The 25377-nt window shown below is 41.9% G+C and overlaps 1 protein-coding gene across 1 annotated transcript in view; it reads right to left on the bottom strand.

Moving 5' to 3' along the window:
* Positions 1–25377, bottom strand: part of SLC25A13 (solute carrier family 25 member 13) — a 117462-nt gene that overhangs the window by 36075 nt on the left and 56010 nt on the right. The window contains exons 8-13 of the mRNA XM_075827743.1: positions 21703–21796; positions 21422–21506; positions 12547–12634; positions 12022–12180; positions 2663–2715; positions 869–949 (exon numbers count right to left, since the gene is read on the bottom strand). Of these exons, the coding sequence (XP_075683858.1) occupies positions 869–949; positions 2663–2715; positions 12022–12180; positions 12547–12634; positions 21422–21506; positions 21703–21796 (560 nt within the window). The remainder of the gene's footprint in view (positions 1–868; positions 950–2662; positions 2716–12021; positions 12181–12546; positions 12635–21421; positions 21507–21702; positions 21797–25377) is intronic.

The raw sequence follows: 25377 nt of genomic DNA, 5'->3' as shown, positions 1-25377 counted from the left end.
GTATCAGCCTTGAGTCCAGACTGTTTAGCCCCGAGCATTGTCTAGAATGGATACAATTGTAATAAGCATTTTTCCATTCATTCATCGACAGCAAGCAAAGATCTTGAAAACTGAGAAATTGGGACATAAAGTATATTAGAAAGTTGCGGAACTTTTCAATATACAATGAATAATCTTTAAGGGTAACTAAATGTAAAAAAATACAAAACAAAAGCTTTTGACATGTCAGTGACTTATCAGAAATTTTGATCAGGGGGGGTCCAAGCACCGAGACCCCCACCGATCGCTAAAACAAAGCAGCAGAAGCGCTCAGGTGAGTGCTGTGCTGCTTCGTTTCTGATTGACTTTCGTGGCAAGCCGAGCGAGTGGTGTACGGACGCAAACTTTCTATTGAGCCTGTACTGCGCTCCGATGTACGCGGATCAGAAATTAAGCAGCACAGTGAACATACAAGCGCTTCTGCCGCTTTGTTTTAGCGATCAGTGGAGGCGTTAATGCTCGGACCCCTACCGATCAGAACTTCTGACATTTTAAAAGTTTTTAAAAAGTTTAGTTACCCTTTAGTTTACCGGAGCCTGGAAAACCTTTAAAAGTCTTCTCCTAAGGTCCAGTAGGAAGAGCGATGCCTCCAGACGGTCAGTCCCCACTCGTTAACTATCTGGTAGCAGATAGGTAACAAGTCGATTCACTTTGTACTGCAGCCATAAAAAAGGCAGGTCTGGGGGACGGGGTGCTTTGCGCAGATCAGTCATAGACCCTTGATGAAGAACATGCATACGACACTGGGCACTTACTGAAGCCTCCTCCAATACCGCAGTATCATTGCTACGTGCCATGCTTAAAAACACAGTAATGATGCAGAACTTACACATCCACCAGCGAGAATCTCCGCACCTAACGGGATGAAGCCGTCTCTACTCGTATATTTATCTCTTACAAAGTCGTTTATCTGAAACACAAAAACAATAGAAAATAAATTTAATATATGGAAAAGGCTCATGTTCATAATTGGATACAAAACTGGGGAATAGGACGGTCAATGCTGTGAAGCCGTCGTCCTCGCCTTCCGGATGTCTGCGAATATCATATATGTCACCATGAAAGAGCAGCTCATGTGTGGTGATCTACCAAGGTGTCTGAATCACGGCCGTTCCGTGGACAAAAATTCCTTGACGAGAAAGACCGAAATCAAATAGTAGGAAGTGTTTGGTTGCAATCATTGGAATAACCAGTTATTGTATTTATGGGGCAGTTACTTTGTCAAATAGGTGAAGTGAGTGATTGAGGACTTAAAGGGGAATGTCCCATGTATTTCATTTTAGTTTTGTGTATGCATAAGAATGTATGGGCTTGTTCTTTTTAAAATACTTTTTACTTTCAAAAACTTCCCTGGGGGCGACCACATTGGAGACACCCACTTCCTTCCTGTATGGTGTGTATAGACAGTGCAGCAGGGTGTGCGCTTTATGGCAACTGGAATGAATGGGAGCCAATTGACAGAAAGGTCATAGATCATGACAGTCTCCAGGAAGTGATGCAGTACAGCCTCTAGCCTGGAGAGGGACGGGGAGCTGCATACAGAGACTTATCTGTGTGTATAATGTTACTATCCTGTGTGATCTAGGCCTCCACAAGTGCGATGGAACTGTCGCTAAAGCCCCTATTACACCGGCCGATAAAGCGAGTGCCGATCAACGAGACATCGTTGATCGGCGCTCGTTTGCTCCGGTCACACGGAGCTATGGATGGGGACGAGCAGTCGTTACTCCGATCGCTCGTCCCCATACATTATCATCATATCGGCAGCGCGTCTCCCTGTTTACACACCAAGATGTGCTGCCGACAACAATAATATTTCACAGTTTTAAAACGATACGGCCAGCAGATGATCGAGCATTTGCTTGTTCATCTGCTGATCGCTGCCCTTTTTACACAAGGCAATCATCGGTAACTAGCATTGTATGAACGCTCGTCTGCACTATAATCGCCCAGTGTAAAACCCCCTTAACTCACCCACTAATGATAATGAGATGACTCTGCTCCCAATCTATACAGCAAAGGGTGCTACAAAAAACAGGATTTTTTTTCTTTTTACAGAAAGGGTACGTCCACCTATGCAACCATATTTTTTTTTTCTAATGCATGTAAAATAAAAACTGCGGCAGCTGTACAAATAGTCTTTATTAAAAAAAAAAAAAGTCCTAATGTTTAGCCTATACTTATAGGTCTCCATGACTGCAGACTACAAACAAACCCTGTGTAGTCTGAACCTGTAGCGTTACTCCACTCCCTGTCCCTCCCAATCTGAATAGACGGGATAAGGGAGGGGAGTAATAGGACTACAAGGTAAGATTATACAGGGTTTGTGGCTGTAGTCTGTAACCATGGAGAAACATACGCCAGCATGGGAGCTGTATAGCCAAAACAGGAGATTTTCATTTATTTTTTTAAATAAAGACTATTTGCAGAGCTGCTTTCTTATTTTAGATTCACTGGTAAATATACAAAAATGGTTGTAAAAGGAACAGTGCAAGAAAATGCTCAGGTTCCCTTTCCCGAATATTGCGCAATATAAAAGATTTCATTCACAACGTAAAGACATTCGCCTATTCCCCCCCCCTCATGTAAAGACAAATTGTATATTTGCAAATATGTTACTTACGGTTAGCTTAATAGCTTTCTCTGGTGCAACTCCTAGCAGCTGAGGCAGAAGACCTGTTCAGATAAAGATCCGATATTTAACTTCATCTTCCGGCAAAATAAATTAGTCTAAAATTCCGTGTTTAATTCTATAACATATTTAACAAGTGTTTCAGCTGTTTTTCTGTTACATTGCTCCAATGTCGCTGCAAGAGTTAAATGATACAATTTTTGTTTGCCAGCAGCTACCACTAGGGGGAGCTGTCTGCATGCAGATGTATAGTTGAATTCAATAGGAGCTGTATAAATGCATATGCAGTAGAGCTCCCCCTAGGGGTAGCTACAGGCAGTCAGATTTGTTTAATTTATTTACTGGAATGATTATACAAGGGATTTGGAAATCTGTAACGGAGCTCCAACCTTTTTAATGTATATGAAGAAATTACAGAATTGTAGTATTCTTAAATAACAGTAGTAAAAAAATAAAAGTGGTGTACAAGGGCGGACATTCACACAGAGTGGGTTAACACTGGTGGGAACCCTTCAATTTTATTTTTTTGCAGTTTCGGGTATGCATAGCATCAAGCTCACCGTGTTGACCCTGGTAATAGCTCACAAATCTCTGCACAATACTAAGGAGGTGAGAGAATCTAATAATTCCATGTATTGCCATGTTGCCCACGCTGGGAGCATAGCCCAATTTCCAACGCCAGGCACCTACGCCCTTCCAAGCTGTCCTGTAGCACTTCTAGTTATAATGCCGGAGGCATACAGCAGCTTCGGAAAGTTGTGGGTGGGAATGGTGTGATGTACATACGTTTCCTCACCCAAGTTAGGCTGGATTCACGCGGGATGGAAATGCTGCAGATTTGCGGTGCAAGAAAAACTGCAGCGGATTAAAGTCCCAGCCGTGTGGACGAGGCTTTAACAAATCTCATCCACATGTTGCTGAACATCTTTCAGACGGAAATCAGGATTTTCAAAATCGCAGCGCGCTCATTCTGTTCCGGACGTTCACTGCATATTTTATTCTATTTACTGTAGAAGGGGTGAAATCCACAGCAAAATATGCACATAAAACATGCAGATCCTGAAGCGTAAACGCTGTGGAAAATCTGCAGCATTACCATCCTGTGTAAATCCAGCCTTAAAAATTTATTTTTTATGTTTTAAATCTAAATTAAAAAAACAAAAAAAACAAAAAGCAAAAATAAAAGACAAAACATCCCAGAAAAAAAAAAGAGGCATTTTATGTTAAGACAGATCTGCCATGGATTCCCACCCCATCAGGCTCCTTATATGGACTTTGTGGGAACAATTTTTTTTTTACATATTAAAAACCAAAAAAACCTCAAAAAAAAATTAAATAAAAAAATTAAAACAAAAAAACCCTAAAATGCCTTTGTTTGAATATCATAGGGTCTCTAAAAGAAGGTGGACCAAGTCCTTAGCAGTATCAGGTAAATTTTATGAACTTCTCGTACCCTAACACCACGGATCATGTGAAGATTTACAACTTTAGAACAAAACGCTCCTTTCACTGGAGGTGATCCCACCAGGACTTCCCCACAATAAGTTGGTAAGCCCACCTGTGAACGCTGTCCCTCTATCCAGAGAAATCAATGCACATGGGGTGCTAATCCCCTGATGAAGGAACCACACACAGCCCTATAGTCACTATGACCTTTCTGGGCAGGAGGATATGCAGAATCCCAACGCATGAACTTGCAAAACGTGTCGGCATTTCACGACTCCAGACCCACTACTCTCATTATGCACTTTATTTATTTCCCTTTAGTACAGGTTTAAGCAAAGAGAACCTGACCACTGGCCTGCCAGCTCACCAAGACGTAAGGAAATGCGTCCTGCAAAGGGCGTCCGTAATCAGCGGCGATGCAACAAGGAGATTATAGGGTCGGCCTGCGAACCCGAATGGCTCAAGAAGCCAGAAAGTGAAATATTTAGCAAAGGAAATCCCATCATCTTCATAATCCAAACACTTTGGCAAGGAACATAGATTATGAATAATTGAGACGTAGGAGGGGGGGGGGGGGGGTAGATGTGAAGGACATAAATCAGCTGAATGGAGACCGCAAAACCCCCCGTCTGATGTCATTTCCTTTTCACGTCTGTATTTTCACGGGTTTTAACGTTGCTGTTTAGTTTTCATTAAAGCTTTTTTTTATGACATTTTTCATCATTTTGCATATTTAATTTACTTTATGGACCCGTTACAAATATAGTGCGGAGGAAAATTGTATTTATTTATTTTTAGAGAGGGGGGGGGGGGGGATTTGTGAGGTCGATTTAAGGTGAATATTTACAGTCCGGGCAGATTTAGTTTTTGTTACTAGGTGGAGGGTTCCAAATAATTTCTGCTTTTGTGATACGTAACATCTTGTAAAGTTTACTCCAATCTGGGAGTCTGCCGATCGCTGGCCGGATCACCAGTTATCAGGATGTTTTATTTTTATTTAGATTAGATCATCCCAATTAAAAAGAGCTCATCTTATATAGACCTATATGCCACATCGCACTTATACACAGCCCCAGGGGACGTATAATGGTTACTGGGAGGAAAACTTCTGTGATATAACCTATTTTAAGTGACCCTTTGGTTTTCCAGGACATAACATATGTATTATTTTTATTATTAGAGAAAAAAGTAATAAAAATAATAAGTTTGACCCAGCACACAAGGCGATGCAATCTCTTTTAGAGCCCACGTTGGCCCCGGAGGTCCAAGGCCTTCAGGTTTTAAACCATGTTCACACACACACACAGTTTTGATGCAGTTTTTAGCGGAGTTTATTTTAGCTAAAGCCAGAAGTGGCTCCAACAGCAGGAAAGTTATAAAGAAAAAAGACTGATGCATCTTTATTTTTTTTTCCCACTCCAGCTTTTGGCTCATAAAACTGCACCAAAAACTGCATCTAAACTCTTGAGTGTGATCCTGGCCTTAAGATCAGAGACCTCCGAACTAATGTTAACGGCATTGCCATAAGATTCAATCTGACTGAAATATGTCACATGACTCCAACGAGTCCATACGGGCCTCAACAGTCTGAGCTAAAGACGGAAGGAGCACCTACTATAGCAATTGCCTCATTTTATGGACTGGTATATTCCACTGAAGAGATCCAAATAACACAGTACGATAATGTTTGGGGAAATGAAGATGGACTTCTCTGGAGATTTTTTGTAGACATGAGACACCCGGAGTTTGCTGGGCTATAGGTTTCCCGAATATTTAAGCATAGGCTTACAAACAATGGATGTTACATTTTTTGAGCATTATGGTTGATCTATAGGTGAATTAAGTCGAAATCCAACCTATAAACCGATCAGCTGTAACATTACAACCACCTGCAAAGTATTGTGTAGGTCGCCCTCGTGCCACCAAAAACGGCTCTTACCCATCGAGGCATGGACTCCACTAGACCTTTAAAGGTTCCAGTGGTATCTGGCACAAGTAGTTTGCAGCAGATCCTTTAAAGGGATTGTCCACTATTCACCGGATAGGTCAACAGTACATGATCTTTGGGGGTCAGATACCCAGAACCCGCACCGTTAAGCCGCTCCGGCTGCCTCAGAGCACCGGACGTACATGCCAGAAGCAGTTGGCTCCGCCTTCTGAATAGCGGCCGAGCTGCGGTATTCAAGTGAATATGAGCAGAGCTGCAGTTCGGCCGCTATGCTGTGTATGGAGCCAACTGCTTCCGGCTCCATACATCACATAATCGCCATAACATCCTATGCCCGGAGGCAGCCGGAGCGGTTTAACAGTGCGGGGTCAGAGTGTCGGACCCGCACCGATGATATACTGATAACCTATCCGGTGGATAGGTCATCAGTTGTTCAGTAGCGGACAACCCCTTTAAGTTGAGAGGTGCGGCCTCCATGGATCGGACTTGTTTTTCCAACACATCCCTCAGATGATCGATCAGATTGAGATCTGGAGAATTTGGAGGCCGAGTCATCACCTTGTAGTCTTTGTCATGTTCCTCAAACCATTCCTGAACTATTGCATTATCCTTCTTCCATTGCCCCACGCTCCAGTTTTGATGCTCACATGCCCATTGTAGGCGCTTTCGCCGGTGGGCAGGGGTCACATGGGCACTCTGACCAGTCTGCGGGTACACAGCAAGCTGCGATGTTCTGCGTGTTCTGACATCTTTCTATCATAGCCATCAGTAACATATTCAGCCATTTGTGCTACAGTAGCTCTTCGGTGGGATGCGACCAGACTGTCTAGCCTTCACTCCCCACGTGCATCAATCAGCCTTGGACGCCCATGACCCTGTTGCCGTTTACCTCCCTTGAACCACTTTTGGTCGGTACTAACCACTGCATACCAGGAACATCCCACAAGACCCGCAATTTTGTGGATGCTGTGACCCAGTCGTCTAGTCAGCACAATTTAGCGCTTGTCCCAGTCGCTCAGATTCTTACACTTGCCAATTTTTCCTGATCCGACATGAACTTCAAGAACGGACTGGTCACTTGCTGCCTAATATATCCCCTCCCCCCTTTGATGATCTGGTTACTATGGTGTTTAATAAAGGTCATTCACTTCACCTGTCTGTGATTATGTTTTTGCTGATTGGTCTATATACGGTAAATAAATATAAAGTCCAGGTACCAGACAGTTCATGGCCATTCCCACCCTTGACAAACAAATGAAAAGGAGTTTAACCCCTTAATGACCGGGCCTGTTTGGGCCTTAATGACCAAGCCAGATTTGTCAAATCTGGTATGTCTGAACTTATCAGAGAATAACTCTGTGAAAGTTTTGAATATCCAAGTAATTCTGACATTGTTTTTTCGTCACATGTTGTACTTTATTTTAGTGGTAAAAGTAGACTGATACGATTTACGGAAATTAATTAAAAAATAGAAAAATGGAAGAAATTTTGTAAAAATTACCATTTGTCCCTATTTTTAACTGCAATATGTCACATATGTACACAAATACTGTACAATTTTTTTAATTAAATAGATATTTCCATCTCTTTACTCTATTTTGGCAGCACTTTTGAAAAAAATAAAATAAATTTTCAGCAATTTAGAGGACTTCAAAATTTATAAAATTATTATTCAATTTGTAAGTACATTTTGTTTTCCTGCACCAAGCCAGGTTTTCAGAGGCTCATAGGTCTCAGAGTGATGGAAACCCCCACAAATGACCCCATTTAGAAAACTAGACCCCATAAGGTATTTAATTAGGGGTATAGTAAGTATTTTGACCCCACAGTTTTTTGCTAAATTTAATACATAGCAGGTGAAAAAAAAAAATTATTTCACTTTTTTTCATAAAAGTGTCAGTTTGAAGACCGATTTCTTTGTAAAGCGAACATGAGAATGAAGAAACAGACCCCAAAATATATCACCCTGTTTCTCCTGTTTTCAAAAATACCCACATTGTGGCCCTAATGTGTTGCCTGGACACACGGCAGGACCCAAAAGGAAGGGCGCACCCGGAGGCTTTCAGGACTCATATTTTGCTTGAAAATGTTTTAGGCCCCACTGTACATTTGGAGAAGCTTTGAGCTGCCAGAACGATAGAAACTGCCCATAAACGACATATCCAGACAGCTGTTTGGACCCACAGCAGGGCTCAGAAGGGAAGGAGCGCCATTTGGATTTATGATTTTGCTGGAATGGTTTTCGGTGCCATGTCGCATTTGGAATGCACTGGAGGGACCAAAACAGTGGAAACCCACCAAAAGTGACCACATTTTGGAAAAAGCTTCAAGGAGTTTTTCTAGGGGTATAGTGAGCATTTAGACCCCACGGGTCTTTTGCAGACTATTAGAATTGGGGCGCGAAAATTAATATTAAAATTTTTTCCACTAAAATGTTGAATTTTCTCATTTTCACAAGGGATAAAGGAGGGAAAAAAAACAACAATTTTCATAAAGCAATTTCTCCCGAGTACAGAAATACCCCACATGGGGTCATACGTTTTTTCATTAGAAATGAATTAACCCTTTCAGGACTGATCCATTTTTTGCTTTCTTATTTTAGATTTTCACTCCCCGCTTTCCAAGAGCCATAACTTTTTTATTTTTCCATCAATAGAGCGGTGTGGGGGCTTATTTGTTGCGGGAGGAGCTGCAGTTTTTATTGGTACCATTTTTTGGTACTTAAAAAGTGATTCAAAAGTTGTATTACATTTTTTTTTTTTAGAGCGAAGGTGACAAAAAAAAAAACTGCGATTTTGGCGGTTTCAATTATAATTTTTTTTTAAGGTGTGCACTGTGCAAATTAAATAATGGTATATTGTAATAGTTCGGACTTTTACGGACGTAGCGATACCAATTTTGTTCATTTTTTTTTACATTACTTTAGAAGAAAAATGGGAAAAGGTGTTTTTTTTTTTACTTTAAAAAAAAAAATTCTCACTACTAATAACTTTAATTCTTCTACACAATTTATTAATCAATCCCCTTAGGGGACTTGATCCAGCGATCATTGGATCACAGGTACAATACACTGCAATACTAATGTATTGCAGTATATTGTTATTCTTACAGGCTTCTGTAACAGATCGATCGCTGTACCTGTCCGTTAGTCCCGGGTGTCAGCTGTAATACGCAGCCGCCACCCGCAGCGTATGGAGCGGGCACAGCATGTGTGCCGGCTCCATACATCAACCCCCGCACCATGACGGGCAATTAAGTCATAGTGCGCAAAGGGGTTAATGCACAGTGGATGGTTCAAAGTAAAAATTGCAACTTTCCACTGATACGCCATTTTAGTGCATAATATGTTGTGCCCAGTTTGTGCCACAGAAAACAAATACCTCATAAAACGTTAAGCGGGTTCTCTCGGGTATGGCGATGCCATATGTGTGGGCGCAAACGGCTGTTTGGGCACGCTGCAGGGCTCAGAAGGAAGGGAGCGCCATTTAGCTTTTGGAGCGCAGATTTTGCTTGGTAGTAGTTTTGTTTGGGGTTTTACTGGTGTTTCAGTTTATAATGTGGGGGCGTATGTAAGATGGGTAGGGTACATCAGGGCATAATAAGAGGGTATAATAATGCGGTAAATAAATAATTCATAGATGTGTGCCCGGTGTCGCACTGATAAATGGCGCCCAATCTTATCCGCTTTTTGAACACTCTGCACATTTTGCATCGCCATATTCGGAGAGCCAGAACTTTTTTATTTTTTCACCACCGGAGACGTGTGAGGGATTATTTGTTGCGGGACAATCTGTACTTTTCATTGGTACCATTTTGGGGTACATGCGATTTTTTTTTTTGATCACTTTTTATTCAATTTTTTTGCAATCCTGACCAAAAAACAGGAATTCTGACACAGTTTTTTAGGTTTTCTTTTTGCGGCGCTCACCGTACGCTAGAAGTGACATTTTTACTTTATTCTGCGTGTTTGTACGATTACGGCGATACCATATGTATATAGGTTTGGTCCTTTTTTTTAGCGTTTGCACAATAAAATCACTTATTTATAAAAAAAAATAATTTTCTGTGTCACCATATTCTGGGAGAGATAATTTTTAAATTTTTTAGTCAAATAAGCTGTGTAAGGGCTTGTTTTTTGCGGGACAGATATAAGTTTTTATTGGTACTATTTTCAGGTACATGCGACTTTTTGATCACTTTTTATTCTTTATTTAGGGAGCGGTGGTGACCAAAAAAATTGCGATTCTGTCGTAGTTTATTATTGTTTTTTTTGGGGTGTTCATCGTGCGGTAAAAAGAACATTACAGTTTTATAGTTGGGGTCGTTACGAACGCGGTGATACAAAATATGTGTACTTTTTTTAACGTGTTCATTTTTTTTCTATAATAAAAGTCTTATTATAGGAAAAAAAAGCATTTTGTGTTTATAGAACTTATAACTTTTATTTTTACACTTTTTTTAAAACATTTTTATTACTTTTTTCACTTGTCCCACTAGGGGACACTTAGTCTTGCAGCTTTGATCGCTGCTAGAGTACATTACACTACACACGTAGTGTAATGTACTAACTGTCATTGTGACGTGACTGTCACTCTGACAGGAAGCCGAGGAACGGCCGGAGGCTGCTCCTCCGAGGCTTCCGTACATGGCAACCCGGAGGTCATTGTCTGACCTCCGATTGCCACGACAAGCATCGGTAGCCCCCACGATCACTTCGTGGGGGCTGCCGATGTGCTTCAAACCACTTAAATGCGGCGACTGCAATCCGTCGCCGCACTTAAGGGGTTAATTGCCGAAAGCAGCGGCGATAGTCCGCTGTCCGACGAGACTGAAGTGACAGCTGTCAGCGCGCGCCTGTCACTCTGTGTTTATACAGAGTGACAGTTTGAAATACTGACGAAAATGAACGTCATGGTGCAGGAACTAGCAGCCGACCATGACGTTCATTTTCGTTATTGGTCGTGAAAGGGTTAAAGAGGCTCTGTCACCAGATTATCAATCCCTATCTCCTATTGCATGTGATCGGCGCTCCAATGTAGATAACAGCAAAGCTTTTTTTGTTTGTTTTTTTTAAAACGATCATTTTTGCCCAAGTTATGAGCAATTTTATATTTATGCAAATTAGCTTTTCAATGGACAACTGGGCGTGTTTTCTTGTTTTACCAACTGGGCGTTGTGTAGAGACGTGTATGAGGCTGACCAATCAGTGACAAATCAGCGTCATACACTTCTCATCGTTCCCACCCAGCTTCTTTCACTGCAGACACACAGCGTGACGTCACCCACAGGTCCTTCAAAATTGGCGTCGGAAGAGAGAAGACACATCAGCTCCAGGCGTCAGAGGGTACAGTGCAGGGTATGTGCAGGTAAGCATAGCAAACTCCCTAGAGATGAGCATATTAACCTTTTGGACACCTGGAGCCGATGTAACTTCTTTGTCCGACGACAAGGTTGAAGGACCTGTGGGTGACGTCACGCTGTTTGTCTTTAGTGAAAGAAGCTGGGTGGGAACGATGAGAAGTGTATGATGCTGATTTGGCAGCGTCATACACTTCTATTCACAACGCTCAGTTGGTAAAAACACAATACACGCCCAGTTGGTAAAACGAGAAAACACGCCCAGTTGTCCATTGAAAAGCTCATTTGCATAAATATAAAATTGCTCATAACTTGGGCAAAAATGATCGTTTTTTAAAAAAACAACTTTGCTGTTATCTACATTGCAGCGCCGATCATATTCAATAGGAGATAGGGATTTGATAATCTGGTGACGGAGCCTCTTTAAGGCAACTTCTTAGTCAGTACTTCTGAAGTGGTGCCATTGGCCAATATCTATTAATATATTTTATGGTGGTGGCCAATAACTAGTCTACTAAGAGATGTAGAAGAAAATATGGCTCCAAGAGTAAATGGCTGGTCATCACTAGTCTGAGGAAACAAAAGGGGTATGACTGACCTCTGTAAAGTCCAAAAAAGCCTTCGTACCGCAATACTTTCTTAAAACAGTCAAAGCTGTTCTTGTACATGAGCTCCCCTACAAACGATCCAGTAGATCTCTGGTTCTGCATTCTCGTTTTGACCAAGTCGATGGGGTAAACGGCAGTGGCGCCAACAGCTTATTGGATCGAGAAAGGAGAAAAAAAAAAAGTAATTCAGTGGTTACAAGACACCATTATCTTAAGTGCACGTGTTTCATAAAACTTAATGAGGTTACATTAAATGCTCCTCCGAGACTTTATTAAAACCGAACAGTAAGTTGTTCTGCATTTATTAAGTTTATTTTGAGAGAGATAAGTCATAGGTACAACTCGCAACCCTCCAATAGCCATGAAGTACAATGGATGGTGCATAAAACACTGACAGGGTCAGCGACCCATGAAGCCGAGCTTCTGTGGGAATAGACAGGGGGAGCATTGTGCACTCAGTCAAGACGAGGGTGGTGATCATGAAGATAAGATGGCTACAGTCAACCATGACTAACCTCCAGCGATTGAACCGAGAGCAAATCTGTACGCCGACTCGGCCACTTGGACAAGGACAGTACGGGACACATCTCCTGAGCCTTGATGCTTGAAAAAAAATAAAGGACAACATGAGACACCTGCTATTGTGCTGCACAAAGTCACCGGCGCACGTATCAATTACCGGCGATTGTAGTCACGAGCTCCAATATAAATGTATAAAGAAATAAAAATAAGTAAAAAAGGGTCGTGGTTGTAGTATCTAGAACAAAACCGTGTAAAAAGCATGTGCAATATACGGGTAAATACAAAGAATTAGGAGAATACAAAAAGTAGTTGTTACATGGTGTGGATTTCAAAGTAAAAATCATCACAAGTTTGTGACATTTTTTAATGTACTCCCTGTCCACCCAATGACCATAGTAGCGCGGTTTACGTAGAAACCTGGGCCCCATTCTCATCAAGCTTTAATGTACACGCCTAGATAAGCTCCCGCATATGTTAAACATAGGCCTATCAGCGGCATCCGTCTATCTTTTATGGAATAGGTTAAACGTATACGTCATGAACTTTCGCGACCCTGTTAGGCATCGGTAACCCATAGGCTATTATAGCATCTGTTTAACGTAGAAGTCATGAAAAACTATTGAAAAGCTTGTGACGTATACGTTAAACGGATGCCTGAGACGAATGCCTGTGGCTTAGGCTTCCGTGTTAAAATAAAACGTAACATGCAATTTTGCAGGATCCAGTTGGATGGAAAAGCACCATAACGGAACACAAAAAAAAACAAACAAGCCCAAACGGACACTTTTTTGGACTCCGTTGAGCTAATGGAACTCTATGGACATGTTTATCGTAATCAGGAGCTTTCCCGATGTACACGCTGAGCGTAGGGCAAAAACTTGTATATGGTCTCATGATTACAACCCTTTTTATAACTAAAGCCAATCCGGCGATCAGTGGTCATCATCGGGGGAAGAGGCAGTCAGATATGCATTTCCCCTGCAGTGGCCACGTCAGGACAAATGTGGTACTGCGTGCCGGCCAGTCTAGCTTATTTGGGTAAATGGACTTTAGGGGGGGGGAGGCCTAATGTCCAGAATATACTTGAACATGGAGGTTCTATATTTTGGAACCGACAGACCGCTCCCACAGAGGAGGCAGTGTTATTTTGCATGCTCTTCATACAATCTGCTCTGTATGGCTGGGATATGTGTATCGACTTCTATGGATATACTGTAAATCACATCGATACTGAAGGGATCACATATCTACAGATCATGTACCCCACCCCGGCAGACGCCACCCGCCTTATCTTTAAAAGGATTTATAAAAATTGGACAACCCCTTCTCAATGATCTTCTAGTCCAGAATCAAGTCGAGCTTTATCTCTTGTAGTTATCCGCACACAGTGAAGATTTTCATGGCATCCACTGAGATCAATGGGATTGTATGGAATGGATTCATAACAGTGGTGATCCAATAGGGGGAGGGATGCTGATCTTGAGAAACACCCCCGTTAACGCCATATCTCCCATAAGGCATTGCAAAAATTCCTGACATTTTGTGATTTGCTGGCAGTAACATGGTAAAAAAAAAAAAAATACAAAAAGAAAAAAAAAAACCTCTAATGAACTCTCCAACCCATTTTTCAAGACTGAGCCTTCCATTGAAGATTACACCCCGCACCGTAAGACGACCTATCAGAGTTCGGTGCCATTGCTATTCTGTGCTTTACACACAAAGTATTGCCCACGGACCAGAATGTCGCTATGATCCAAGGCAAGCAGGTTTGACATTAATGTGATAATCTCAGGTACCTATTTTCTGTAGGGAAGGCAGAGCAGCGTAAAAGAAGCCAGTATCACACGGGTAATTGCGAAACGCGATGGCAAAATAAATCCCTCCACTTGCTTATGCCAGCTAATGTTTTGGCCTACACGGTAACCACGCGTAATAGATAAAAGCTATGAATTTCTATCACCCGCCATTTGTGAATACAGAGATAACTATCCTATCACTGCATAATGTCACAGTATCCTCTATAATCTTTGTGATCTATATCTGGGGAGCAACCAATGACGGAAGGGCACGGTGCCTGCGCAATGGGCCGGAACATAGACACGCAATGATGCTGCAGAGATGGGGGCGGCATTGGTGTAGGTTGGACTGTACCATCTGCATCATCTCAGGGTGTTGAAACTGGAATATACAGCTCGTTGTCGATCCATTGTTGCCACATTGCATATCATTTGCAGGCAGGAGTGATTACATGGGTGACTGGCTGTAATGGGATAGGAAGTTGCTCGCAGATGACATTGCACCCCCACTTTATCAGCACATACAACTCCAGGACAAAGCACATTGGCACAGTAGGCGCGGATAACACTGGCATTCTGATATCCTTTCACAGAACAGTTTTCTAAGGCAAACCAATCATTTAAATTGAATGTATCATTTATTTCATTATTTTTTTTTCCCCACTAATTAAAACGAGACAGTGAAATTATTTTTTTCAATCTGTTTTCATTTTCTGATTGTCCATTTTGTTTTATTCTACTTTCTGAACACTATTATGGTGGCAGCAATCTTGCCTCAGCTGCTCTTCACAGCATTTAGAGACTTGCTTTACAGCAGCCACATTGACATAGCAAACGATACACTAGAGCGAACTCATTGACTTCTATGGAAGAGTGTAGTGGGCGTGCTCTGTGACCTGTGCAAAGGGCACTGTGCAGGGAGGGACAGGAAGTGAGCTGTGTCCATTACCTATGACATGCTGGATCCTGTGTTATCTATATATAGGTGTTACCGGTCAGTGTAATCCTATCTGTGATAAGGAAATGACTGCTGAGAAATGATCTATACAGAGCAGGAAGGATTAGTCTATTATGGAGGCTTAGTGGCCAGAGTGAAAACTGCAAAATTTCAGGATTATTTATTTAATATACAAATAAAAAAAAAAAAAAAAATCTTAAAATATGTTTGACATAAAAATTGGATTTAAACATTAGCTGTGTTTATTGGGGCATCTGGTCAGCCACTTACCACAAGGCCAAAATGTTGATTAAATTATTGTATGCAATAAAGCCACCCATGTGGCGTAATAAAGCAGTGATCTGAGCTCTCATTCAGAATCCCCTTGGCACAAGTACATGTAAATATAAGTTATACTTCCAAAAACGCAAACAGTACACTTATCTGTGAACACCATTACACAGTACAGATAAAAATAATCTACATAATACTTTGAGTCCCTTTGTAAACACATCACATTACTTATCCTGTACTGATCTGGTGTAACATATTGTATTATACTCCAGAGCTGCACTCACTATTCTGCTGGTGGAGTCACTGTGTACATACATTACATTACTTATCCTGTACTGATCCTGAGTTACATACTGTATTATACTCCAGAGCTGCACTCACTATTCTGCTGGTGGAGTCACTGTGTACATACATTACATTACTTATCCTGTACTGATCCTGAGTTACATCCTGTATTATACTCCAGAGCTGCACTCACTATTCTGCTGGAGGAGTCACTGTGTACATACATTACATTACTTATCCTGTACTGATCCTGAGTTACATCCTGTATTATACTCCAGAGCTGCCCTCACTATTCTGCTGGTGGAGTCACTGTGTACATACATTACATTACTTATCCTGTACTGATCCTGAGTTACATCCTGTATTATACTCCATAGCTGCACTCACTATTCTGCTGGTGGAATCACTGTGTACATACATTACATTACTTATCCTGTACTGATCCTGAGTTACATCCTGTATTATACTCCAGAGCTGCGCTCACTATTCTGCTGGTGGAGTCACTGTGTACATACATTACATTACTTATCCTGTACTGATCCTGAGTTACATCCTGTATTATACTCCAGAGCTGCGCTCACTATTCTGCTGGTGGAGTCACTGTGTACATACATTACATTACTTATCCTGTACTGATCCTGAGTTACATCCTGTATTATACTCCAGAGCTGCCCTCACTATTCTGCTGGTGGAGTCACTGTGTACATACATTACATTACTTATCCTGTACTGATCCTGAGTTACATCCTGTATTATACTCCATAGCTGCACTCACTATTCTGCTGGAGAAGTCACTGTGTACATCCATTACATTACTTATCCTGTACTGATCCTGAGTTACATATTGTATTATACTCCAGAGCTGCACTCACTATTTTGCTAGTGGAGTCACTGTGTACATACATTACATTACTTATCTTGCACTGATCCGGGGTTACATCCTGTATTATACTCCGGAGCTGCACTCACTATTCTCGTGGAGAAGTCACTGTGTACATACATTACTTATCTTATCCTGATGCAGAGTTTAATCCTGTATTATATTTCAAAAATGCAATTCCAATTCTGCTATTGGAAACAGTCAGCAAGTTTGTTGTCAGACACACCCCTAACAGCCTAGCTAAGCTCCTATAATGAGTGGGAGAGTTGGTTTTTCCTACATCACACGTCAGGGTCTGGTGTAAATATTACACATCTCAAAGTGCAAAGTCCTGTTTTGACGCTGAAAAGGGAATGCTGAAAGATTTCAGCTCTGAAGCCCGCAGTTGTGAACGCACCTTTGGAGTATAATGCAGGCTGTAACAGGATATGCAATTACACAAAATAACAACATTTTGTTTAGATTAATTCTATGTGTAATCTGGCGTTCAAATTAACGAAAAATAAATAAATAAAAAAAGGACGATGCCAGCTCTCCAACGAACAGATTCAGACGGATTTACTGCAAATCGTGCTTGTAGACGCCACAAAGCTGATCGTGCATGGCAACAAAAACAGCTATAACATTGCATGACAAAAAAAAAAAAGTTCAGCCCCATCATGTCAGTCTAAGTGCAAGCTCTTTCTCCTGGAAGCTGACACACCTGGAACGCCTCTTGAAGAAGCAGCAGTCGCCTATACAGAGACATCAGGTCAGAAATCACGGTATATTTAAAAAAAAAAGCGCATAATGAAGTAGCAAACCCCCCCCCCACCCCCCTTCAAACCGCACAGCAAAACCCCGGGACAGAGGTCTGGATCAGGGCCGGCCTGCCAAAATGTAGCCGGCATCAACCCTCTGTGGTCTTGAGCAGGCGTCTCCGCGCAGACTTGGCCTCCACAGCTGTGGTTTTATCATAAAAAGCCTATTTAATTTCAGGTTCTAATTATATTTTCTATATTTTATAGAAAATAAATGTAAATAAAACACAATATTAACAATAGAAGTCAATACATATAAAGGTCTAAAATAAAACAAAAAAGGGAAGCTTTGCACAAAACCCTTCATGGTTATCTGATGTGGCCTGAAACCTTATTTTATAATATGGTTAAGTACAGGGTAAGGCTTCGTTCACATCTGCGTCGGGACTCCGTTCATGGGTTCTGTTGGAGCTTTCCATCAGGGGAATCCAAACTGAAAACACACGGAATCCATAGGTTTGCATCACCATTGACTTCAATGGTGGACGGCTCCGGTGCAAATGGTTTCCGTTTGTCACCGTCGTGTAAGGGTTCCGTCATTTTGACTAAACCAATATCGTAGATGACTGCGCTATTCATTCCGTCAAAATGATGGAACCCTTACATAATGGTGACAAATGGAAACAGTCTATGGCTTCCGTTTGGATTCCGTCAATGGGTTCCCCTGACGAAAAAATCCGACAGAGCCCATGAACGAGTCCTGACGCAGATGTGAACGAAGCCTTACCCTTTTGATATAAGAGTTTATCCACCCACTGATTGCTAATCACAGTCAATTATTTATGTAATATGTCTTCCACACAGAGTGTGAGCTACGACACATAGTAAACCAATACTTAAAAGTGATTGTCCAGTTTAGAAAATACATTTCCATACACCTGATTAGTGAATTCTGAGAGAATAGGGGGGGGGTCCTCTGTTCGGGATCCTCATCTCTTGGGCAGAGTGGAGAGCACTTATAAAGAACTTCTCTCACTCTGTAGGACCTGTCCTGTATTAAACAGACAACCCAATGATATGAATGAGAACTGTGCAATACTACATTTCCCCTGTGGTGGCACTGTAGGGAAACTGAACACTTACTGCCAGGATTCCCCACAGATCACAGCTGATCGCTAGGGGTCTCAGCAGGCAGATATTTTGTAATCAGCTTATTGTCAAGGGAGTCTAACAAGTAGGGATTGTCCTAAGAGGAAAAGCCCTTTAAAAAAAACAAGCCTCTCCTGATTACAAGACAGTGATAGCAATATTGCTCTCCAATATCTCCCTGCCCATCTCCTTTAGTCTCCTTTAGTCTCTAATATGTCTGTCCCACTCTCGAATGTCTCTCTACCCTGTGATATGAGGGACATTCATATTATAGTGCAAAATAAAGGTCTCCCTCCGTCTTATACATGTTGTCCGCTCCCTACTCTCTCCCTTTCTAATGTCTCATCCATCACTTGCCTTGAGAACCTCATCCTAATCTTCATGTGTCGCCAGGTGCCAGACTATCGGTAAACTCCTATCAATCTGATGTGCACTATTCTTGTGTCATGCCGGTTTATCACGATTTGGAGACCACAAAGTGCCGCGACAAAATGACCTGTGATACAATCGGGGGGGTCACAACTTTATTTATTTTACTGCCCCCAGACTACCACCATCATCTCATTGGCCTATATGATATTGTTTGCCATGTTCGTTACCAGTACACCGTGTCCAGATAATCTATATACGGAGATGCTGGTATATCATCATACAGTAAAAATCACAAAAAAATAAAATAAATATAATTAAAACAAAATTAAAAATTATGACACCATGGCTTTACTTCTAGAGACAATACAAGGGGATCCTGATTGCAAAGCCCTACAGGATATAGTAAAAGTACAATACTAGAATCTTAAAAAAATAAATATTTCCTGACAATTCAGAACATAAGAGCATTATACATTTTCTCTTTAAAATAAACTATACTAAAAAAAAAACCATGCTTCTTAGTAAAAGGGCCTTTTCCAAGATGCTATATGCGCCACTTATGAAAATGTAAAAAATTCGTCCTGTGTCCCTTTAATAGCCATAATTAAAGTGATGTATGTATAATTGCCGTGCTTTCAAATGAAAAGCCCCTTGAAGATAATTGCGCGCAGTGAGAAATGGCTTCCTACAGAGCAAAGAGCCTTAAACACGGCACCGAACGCTATAGAACAGCCTAATGACATGAATGAAACATGTATGAAGCCTCAGCACACACAGAGTTAAAACAGCCGGAGAGATCAAACGTAGCCTGGAATATAGAAATGGGGACGTGGAACTAGACTGGGAAGTAAAGAAGGATTCAAGCCGTTTGGTTATTATCCCCGGTCGTCCTCTGGGCCACTCTGTGGATGACAGACATGAAAAAAGGGCCACAGCCTTCCAAATGGTGAATTACTGCAGTCCGCTTTCTGGCGATGGTGTAAAGAGATCTATAGGGAGCCGCATATATGACGACTCACTGATTATAATGGAACAAGCCCAAAATACAGACCTATCTGACTACCCACCCAGAACGAGGGGTGCAATACAAATAGGTGATGAATGGACACCTACTATAAGGATAGACCTTGTTAGGAGTACAGATATCTCGTAAATGCAGAGCTCTAATTACTGTAGAGCTGCAGGTCCCAGCATGCCCGAAAGCCAAGAGATGGAGAGGTTTGTTCTGCATTATATTTCTGATTACTCCAGCCCTCCAGTAAGGCCAGGGCCCAGCAGCGATCATTACCATGACTTATAGCGGGCGACTTCAATGTTTCCCTATGGCGAGTAACCGTGAATAAAAAGGCAGAAAGAAATATATCCAATGTCTACACCTTAAAGGGATATTCCAAACAAACATTTATGGCATATCCATGGGATATGCCATAAACGCCTGAAAGATACGGGTCCGCACCAATCTCTAGAACGGATAAAGGTCACCAGGCGGAGAATGAATGGAGAGGTAGCCAGGCATCTGCGTCACGCACTACATTCATTCATTCCGTCATAGGTCCCCCCTCCATGAGCCAGAACGGAGATCCGCGCTGAACAAGTGGCTCCCCCTTCTGGCGTACTCAAGCATTCCTTGTGTTACAAGGACGGTCATGTATTACTAAATTCCCTGGTTGGCCGCAGCTTGCCCCAGCAGTACCAGCTGTTTGCCTGGGGTGCCGGGAGTAGGACCCGAAGCAATCAGCCGATTGCCACAGGGACAGCATTCTGAAAGGGGTAGTCTCTTATGAGACAACGCCTGAAAGTTGTGAATACCCCTTTAAAGCTGTAAGATGCTTTAAAGCAGTTCTCTCATTAAAGACGATAGGGGGCATCTGACTGCTGCAACCCCGGCTGATCACTAGTGGCCATTGCTGTAGGCTGGTGCCGCTACGAGTCCAGTTCGCTTTCTTCAGAGGTCGAACGGTTCATCGCTCCATTATAAGGACGTCCACGAGGACACCAAAGAAAGTCGAGGCAACAGGATCGCGAAGTGGCACTATGCTTTCCCCACACCACTGCCACCACTTTGTTCTAGTGATCAGCCAGGGTCACATGGGTTTAGACCTGCACAGTATATAGCCTAGCAATATCCTATATATATATATATTCATTGTTTACACATTTACAGGGGCGCATCCGTACGAGCAGCTGGGACAGGTACGATTCACTTGAATGAGGCTGAGCTGCAATACCACATCCAGCCTATAGAAGTAGAGTGGCACTGTTTGTGCAGAGACAGCCATGTGTTTAATACATCCCGTTTAACCTATATCATATGTCCTTAATAATAAGTACGAGCAATTACCCAGTACCAATCATATTCCATAGGCCACGCTATAGACTCCACCTAGTAACACGACATAGGACTTATAGTTTTACCTGTCTCTGAGCTTCTGCCAGGTTGTAAGGCAATGCCCCCTCTTCTAGAGGTGCGATCCGTTCAATATCTGCCATGGTCATCCGCCTGTGAAAAAAAACCGTGACAATCATTACTGTCCCTTGAGTAAAACACACCCTATATATTATATATCTATACAGTGCATTATAAACACATATACATACATGAAATATAAATAAATGTATATTTAGTAAGAAAAGACACTAATTAAGATTAATATTTTCCTTCAGCTTATAAAACAACGGTGCCGGGTCTTACTTACCCCCTCGACTCGTATAAATCTGCTAATTGGAACAATATGTCAACTTCCATAGGGGTAACTTGACCAAATCTCTGAGCAGCCAACACAAACTCCTCTGTATAAAAAGGGACAGAATAGAGAGCAAATATTAATCACCGAGCATCACGGGAGAAACGGCAAAACTAGATCTACAAGGTGGAGTTCCAGAGATATTGTGGCACTACAAGTCTCAGCATACAGCGCTGGCCAGATGGAAAATGAAACAGGCTGTCTGATCAAATAAAATTGACGGCCTATTCTTAGGATAGGCATTACTATCTGACGGGTGCGAGTCTGACTCTTGGCAACCTCGCCGTTCAACTGTTTAAAGGGGCTGCAATGGCCCAGCGTGCACCGCTTCCCATTTATTTCTTACACCGCACCATACTATACAACACCGACATATTCATAGCGGAAAAGCACATTATTACAGCTCTCTCCCATGCCGGAGCAGCGAAGCCACTTCAAACAGCTGATAGGTGTGGGTGCGGATACAAGCTCCCATGCTATTGAAGGCCTATACTGTGGATAGACCATTCTGTTTATTGCAATTCATAAAACCAACATAATAAAATTGAGTCAGTGTTTACATACAGGACATTACTTATCCTGTATTATACTCCAGAGCTGCACTCACTATTCTGCTGGTGGAGTCACTGTGTACATACATTACATTACTTATCCTGCACTGATCCTGAGTTATATCCTGTATTATACTCCAGAGCTGCACTCCCTATTCTGCTGGTGGAGTCACTGTGTACATACATAACATTACTTATCCTGTACTGACCCCGAGTTACATCCTGTATTATACTCCAGAGCTGCACTCACTATTCTGCTGGTGGAGTCACTGTGTACATACATTACATTACTTATCCTGCACTGATCCTGAGTTATATCCTGTATTATACTCCAGAGCTGCACTCCCTATTCTGCTGGTGGAGTCACTGTATACATACATAACATTACTTATCCTGTACTGACCCCGAGTTACATCCTGTATTATACTCCAGAGCTGCACTCACTATTCTGCTGGTGGAGTCACTGTGTACATACATTACATTACTTATCCTCTACTGATCCTGAGTTACATCCTGTATTATACTCCAGAGCTGCACTCACTATTCTGCTGGTGGAGTCACTGTGTACATACATTACTTATCCTGTACTGATCATGAGTTACATCCTGTATTATACTCCAGTGCTGCACTCACTATTCTGCTGGTGGAGTCACTGTGTACATACATAACATTACTTATCCTGTACTGACCCCGAGTTACATCCTGTATTATACTCCAGAGCTGCACTCACTATTCTGCTGGTGGAGTCACTGTGTACACACATTACATTACTTATCCTGTACTGATCCCGAGTTACATCCTGTATTATACTCCAGAGCTGCAGTCACTATTCCGCTGGTGGAGTCACTGTGTACATACATTACATTACTTATCCTCTACTGATCCTGAGTTACATCCTGTATTATACTCCAGAGCTGCACTCACTATTCTGCTGGTGGAGTCACTGTGTACATACATTACTTATCCTGTACTGATCCTGAGTTACATCCTGTATTATACTCCAGAGCTGCACTCACTATTCTGCTGGTGCAGTCACTGTGTACATACATTACATTACTTATCCTGTACTGATCCTGAGTTACATCCTGTATTATACTCCAGAGCTGCACTCACTATTCTGCTGGTGGAGTCACTGTGTACATACATTACATTACTTATCCTGTACTGATCCTGAGTTACATCCTGTATTATACTCCAGAGCTGCACTCACTATTCTGCTGGTGCAGTCACTGTGTACATACATTACATTACTTATCCTGTACTGATCCTGAGTTACATCCTGTATTATACTCCAGAGCTGCAGTCACTATTCTGCTGGTGGAGTCACTGTGTACATACATTACATTACTTATCCTCTACTGATCCTGAGTTACATCCTGTATTATACTTCAGAGCTGCACTCACTATTCTGCAGACTTGAAAGCTGAAATCTTAGTATCTCTTTAACTCTCCCTTTCCTTCAGATTTTGTTTTAGGGAAAAGGAGTGTGATTTTTTTTCTCTTGGCAATGGAGAGTATTGTGTATCACACAAGCAAACTCCAATTACACGACTATATCATTGGAATGATGGATTACTCAGCAATAAAAGGCTGACACTGTACAATATATTGTTGCCGCTTGTGGCAATTCTGATATGCAGCAATGTGTGTAATCACCAGATACAGGAGATGATCGAAGGGACGGGGACTTTTGCATTGGGGTTTAGCTTCTTTAAAATAATGCTTTACTTTTAAACACTTCAAACACTTTGAAATCTTTACGATAAGTTAAATAACTTCGTAAATAATTTGTATTACGTATAATTTTTGAGCGATATGTCATTTTCTTCTCCGTTCACATCCAAAGTGAAAGACAAAATTCTCTTGGTGTCTTCTTGGAACCTATCTGCACCCGGACAGCCATGTGACCTAATATCTGAGCTCCCACAATGCACTGCTCTCAACAGGAAGCCAGCAGATTCTGAATTTAGCTTTCTGGACAGAGACTAAAACCTCAGAGAATTAAAAAAGCAACGAAAGAGAAGTAAAGCAAAGAATTTGTAAAGATTTTCTGTAGATTTAAACTGTGGAGTGTTGTTACTAGGTTGAGGAAAAGTGGTGTATTCTTTTAAGGAGCTTAGCTATGAAATCTCTCCTCCCCACCAAGAACGCTTCGACAGAAAGCCCAAGAGGAGTATCGACTATAGATGTGGTCAAGACGGAAGAGATATCATCATGTTCTGGGCTTGTTGACCGTCAGCGCGCCGCCCTCCTCAGCGCGCCGCCCTCCTCAGCGAGCCGCCTTGGACGTGTCATCGTGCTGCCAATTTGGACTGTAGCCCAGCAAGTACAATCCTATCACTACTTCCAGATATTTTCTCTCTAAACTTCCAACTTATAAGCATGAACGGTTACAGCAGACAAGAAAATGTGCGACCAGAAGGTGCGAGTTTCTGCCAATTCAGCGGGATGACCACAATTTATAGCGCACTAGAGGGCCCATCGGGTTATGTTACCAGAGTAATAAGGATATTCTGGGGTTTAGATTTGAGGTTTACTAATCGTAATAAGTTTATTTGCCCCGTCCTAATGTCATGGTCTCCCACAAGATCAGCAAATACCTCCTGAAACACTCTGTGCTGCTGGGCACTCCGTTTCCATTATAGAAATCTCATCTTCCACTGGACTTTATTTCGTCTATCTTGGAAGAACTTTAAACAAAGATTTTTTTTAGGTCCAACATTCCACGCTAATTAATATATCTTTTATAGGGATCAGAGCAGCGATTTTCTGATACAGAGCTCCAAATTATTAAACTGGTTTTCCGATTTCAGTGGAGAACCGTAACTGCACGCTGGGCGGTAAAGCTGCCGAGGCAACTGTGTGACAGAGTGAGTATTATGCACAGATCCGATTAACTAAAATAAGACCCGTGCACGATGCTCACCGGACGTCTTCCGGCTGCCTCGCCAACTGTACCGCCCAGCACGCCGTTATGGCCCTCCATGCCTGAGGTCAGATTGGGCGGGAGAGTAACTTTGAAAGGAAGTATAGTTTGGTTTTCCATTCCTCAGCATTCCCAAAGATATCAGTTTGC

The sequence above is a fragment of the Rhinoderma darwinii genome, chromosome 5 (genome assembly GCF_050947455.1).
Source record: "Rhinoderma darwinii isolate aRhiDar2 chromosome 5, aRhiDar2.hap1, whole genome shotgun sequence".
In the NCBI taxonomy this organism is placed as follows: Eukaryota; Metazoa; Chordata; class Amphibia; order Anura; family Rhinodermatidae; genus Rhinoderma; species Rhinoderma darwinii.
The sequence above is the reverse complement of the archived record's forward strand: the minus strand, read 5'-3'. Positions and strand labels throughout refer to the sequence as shown.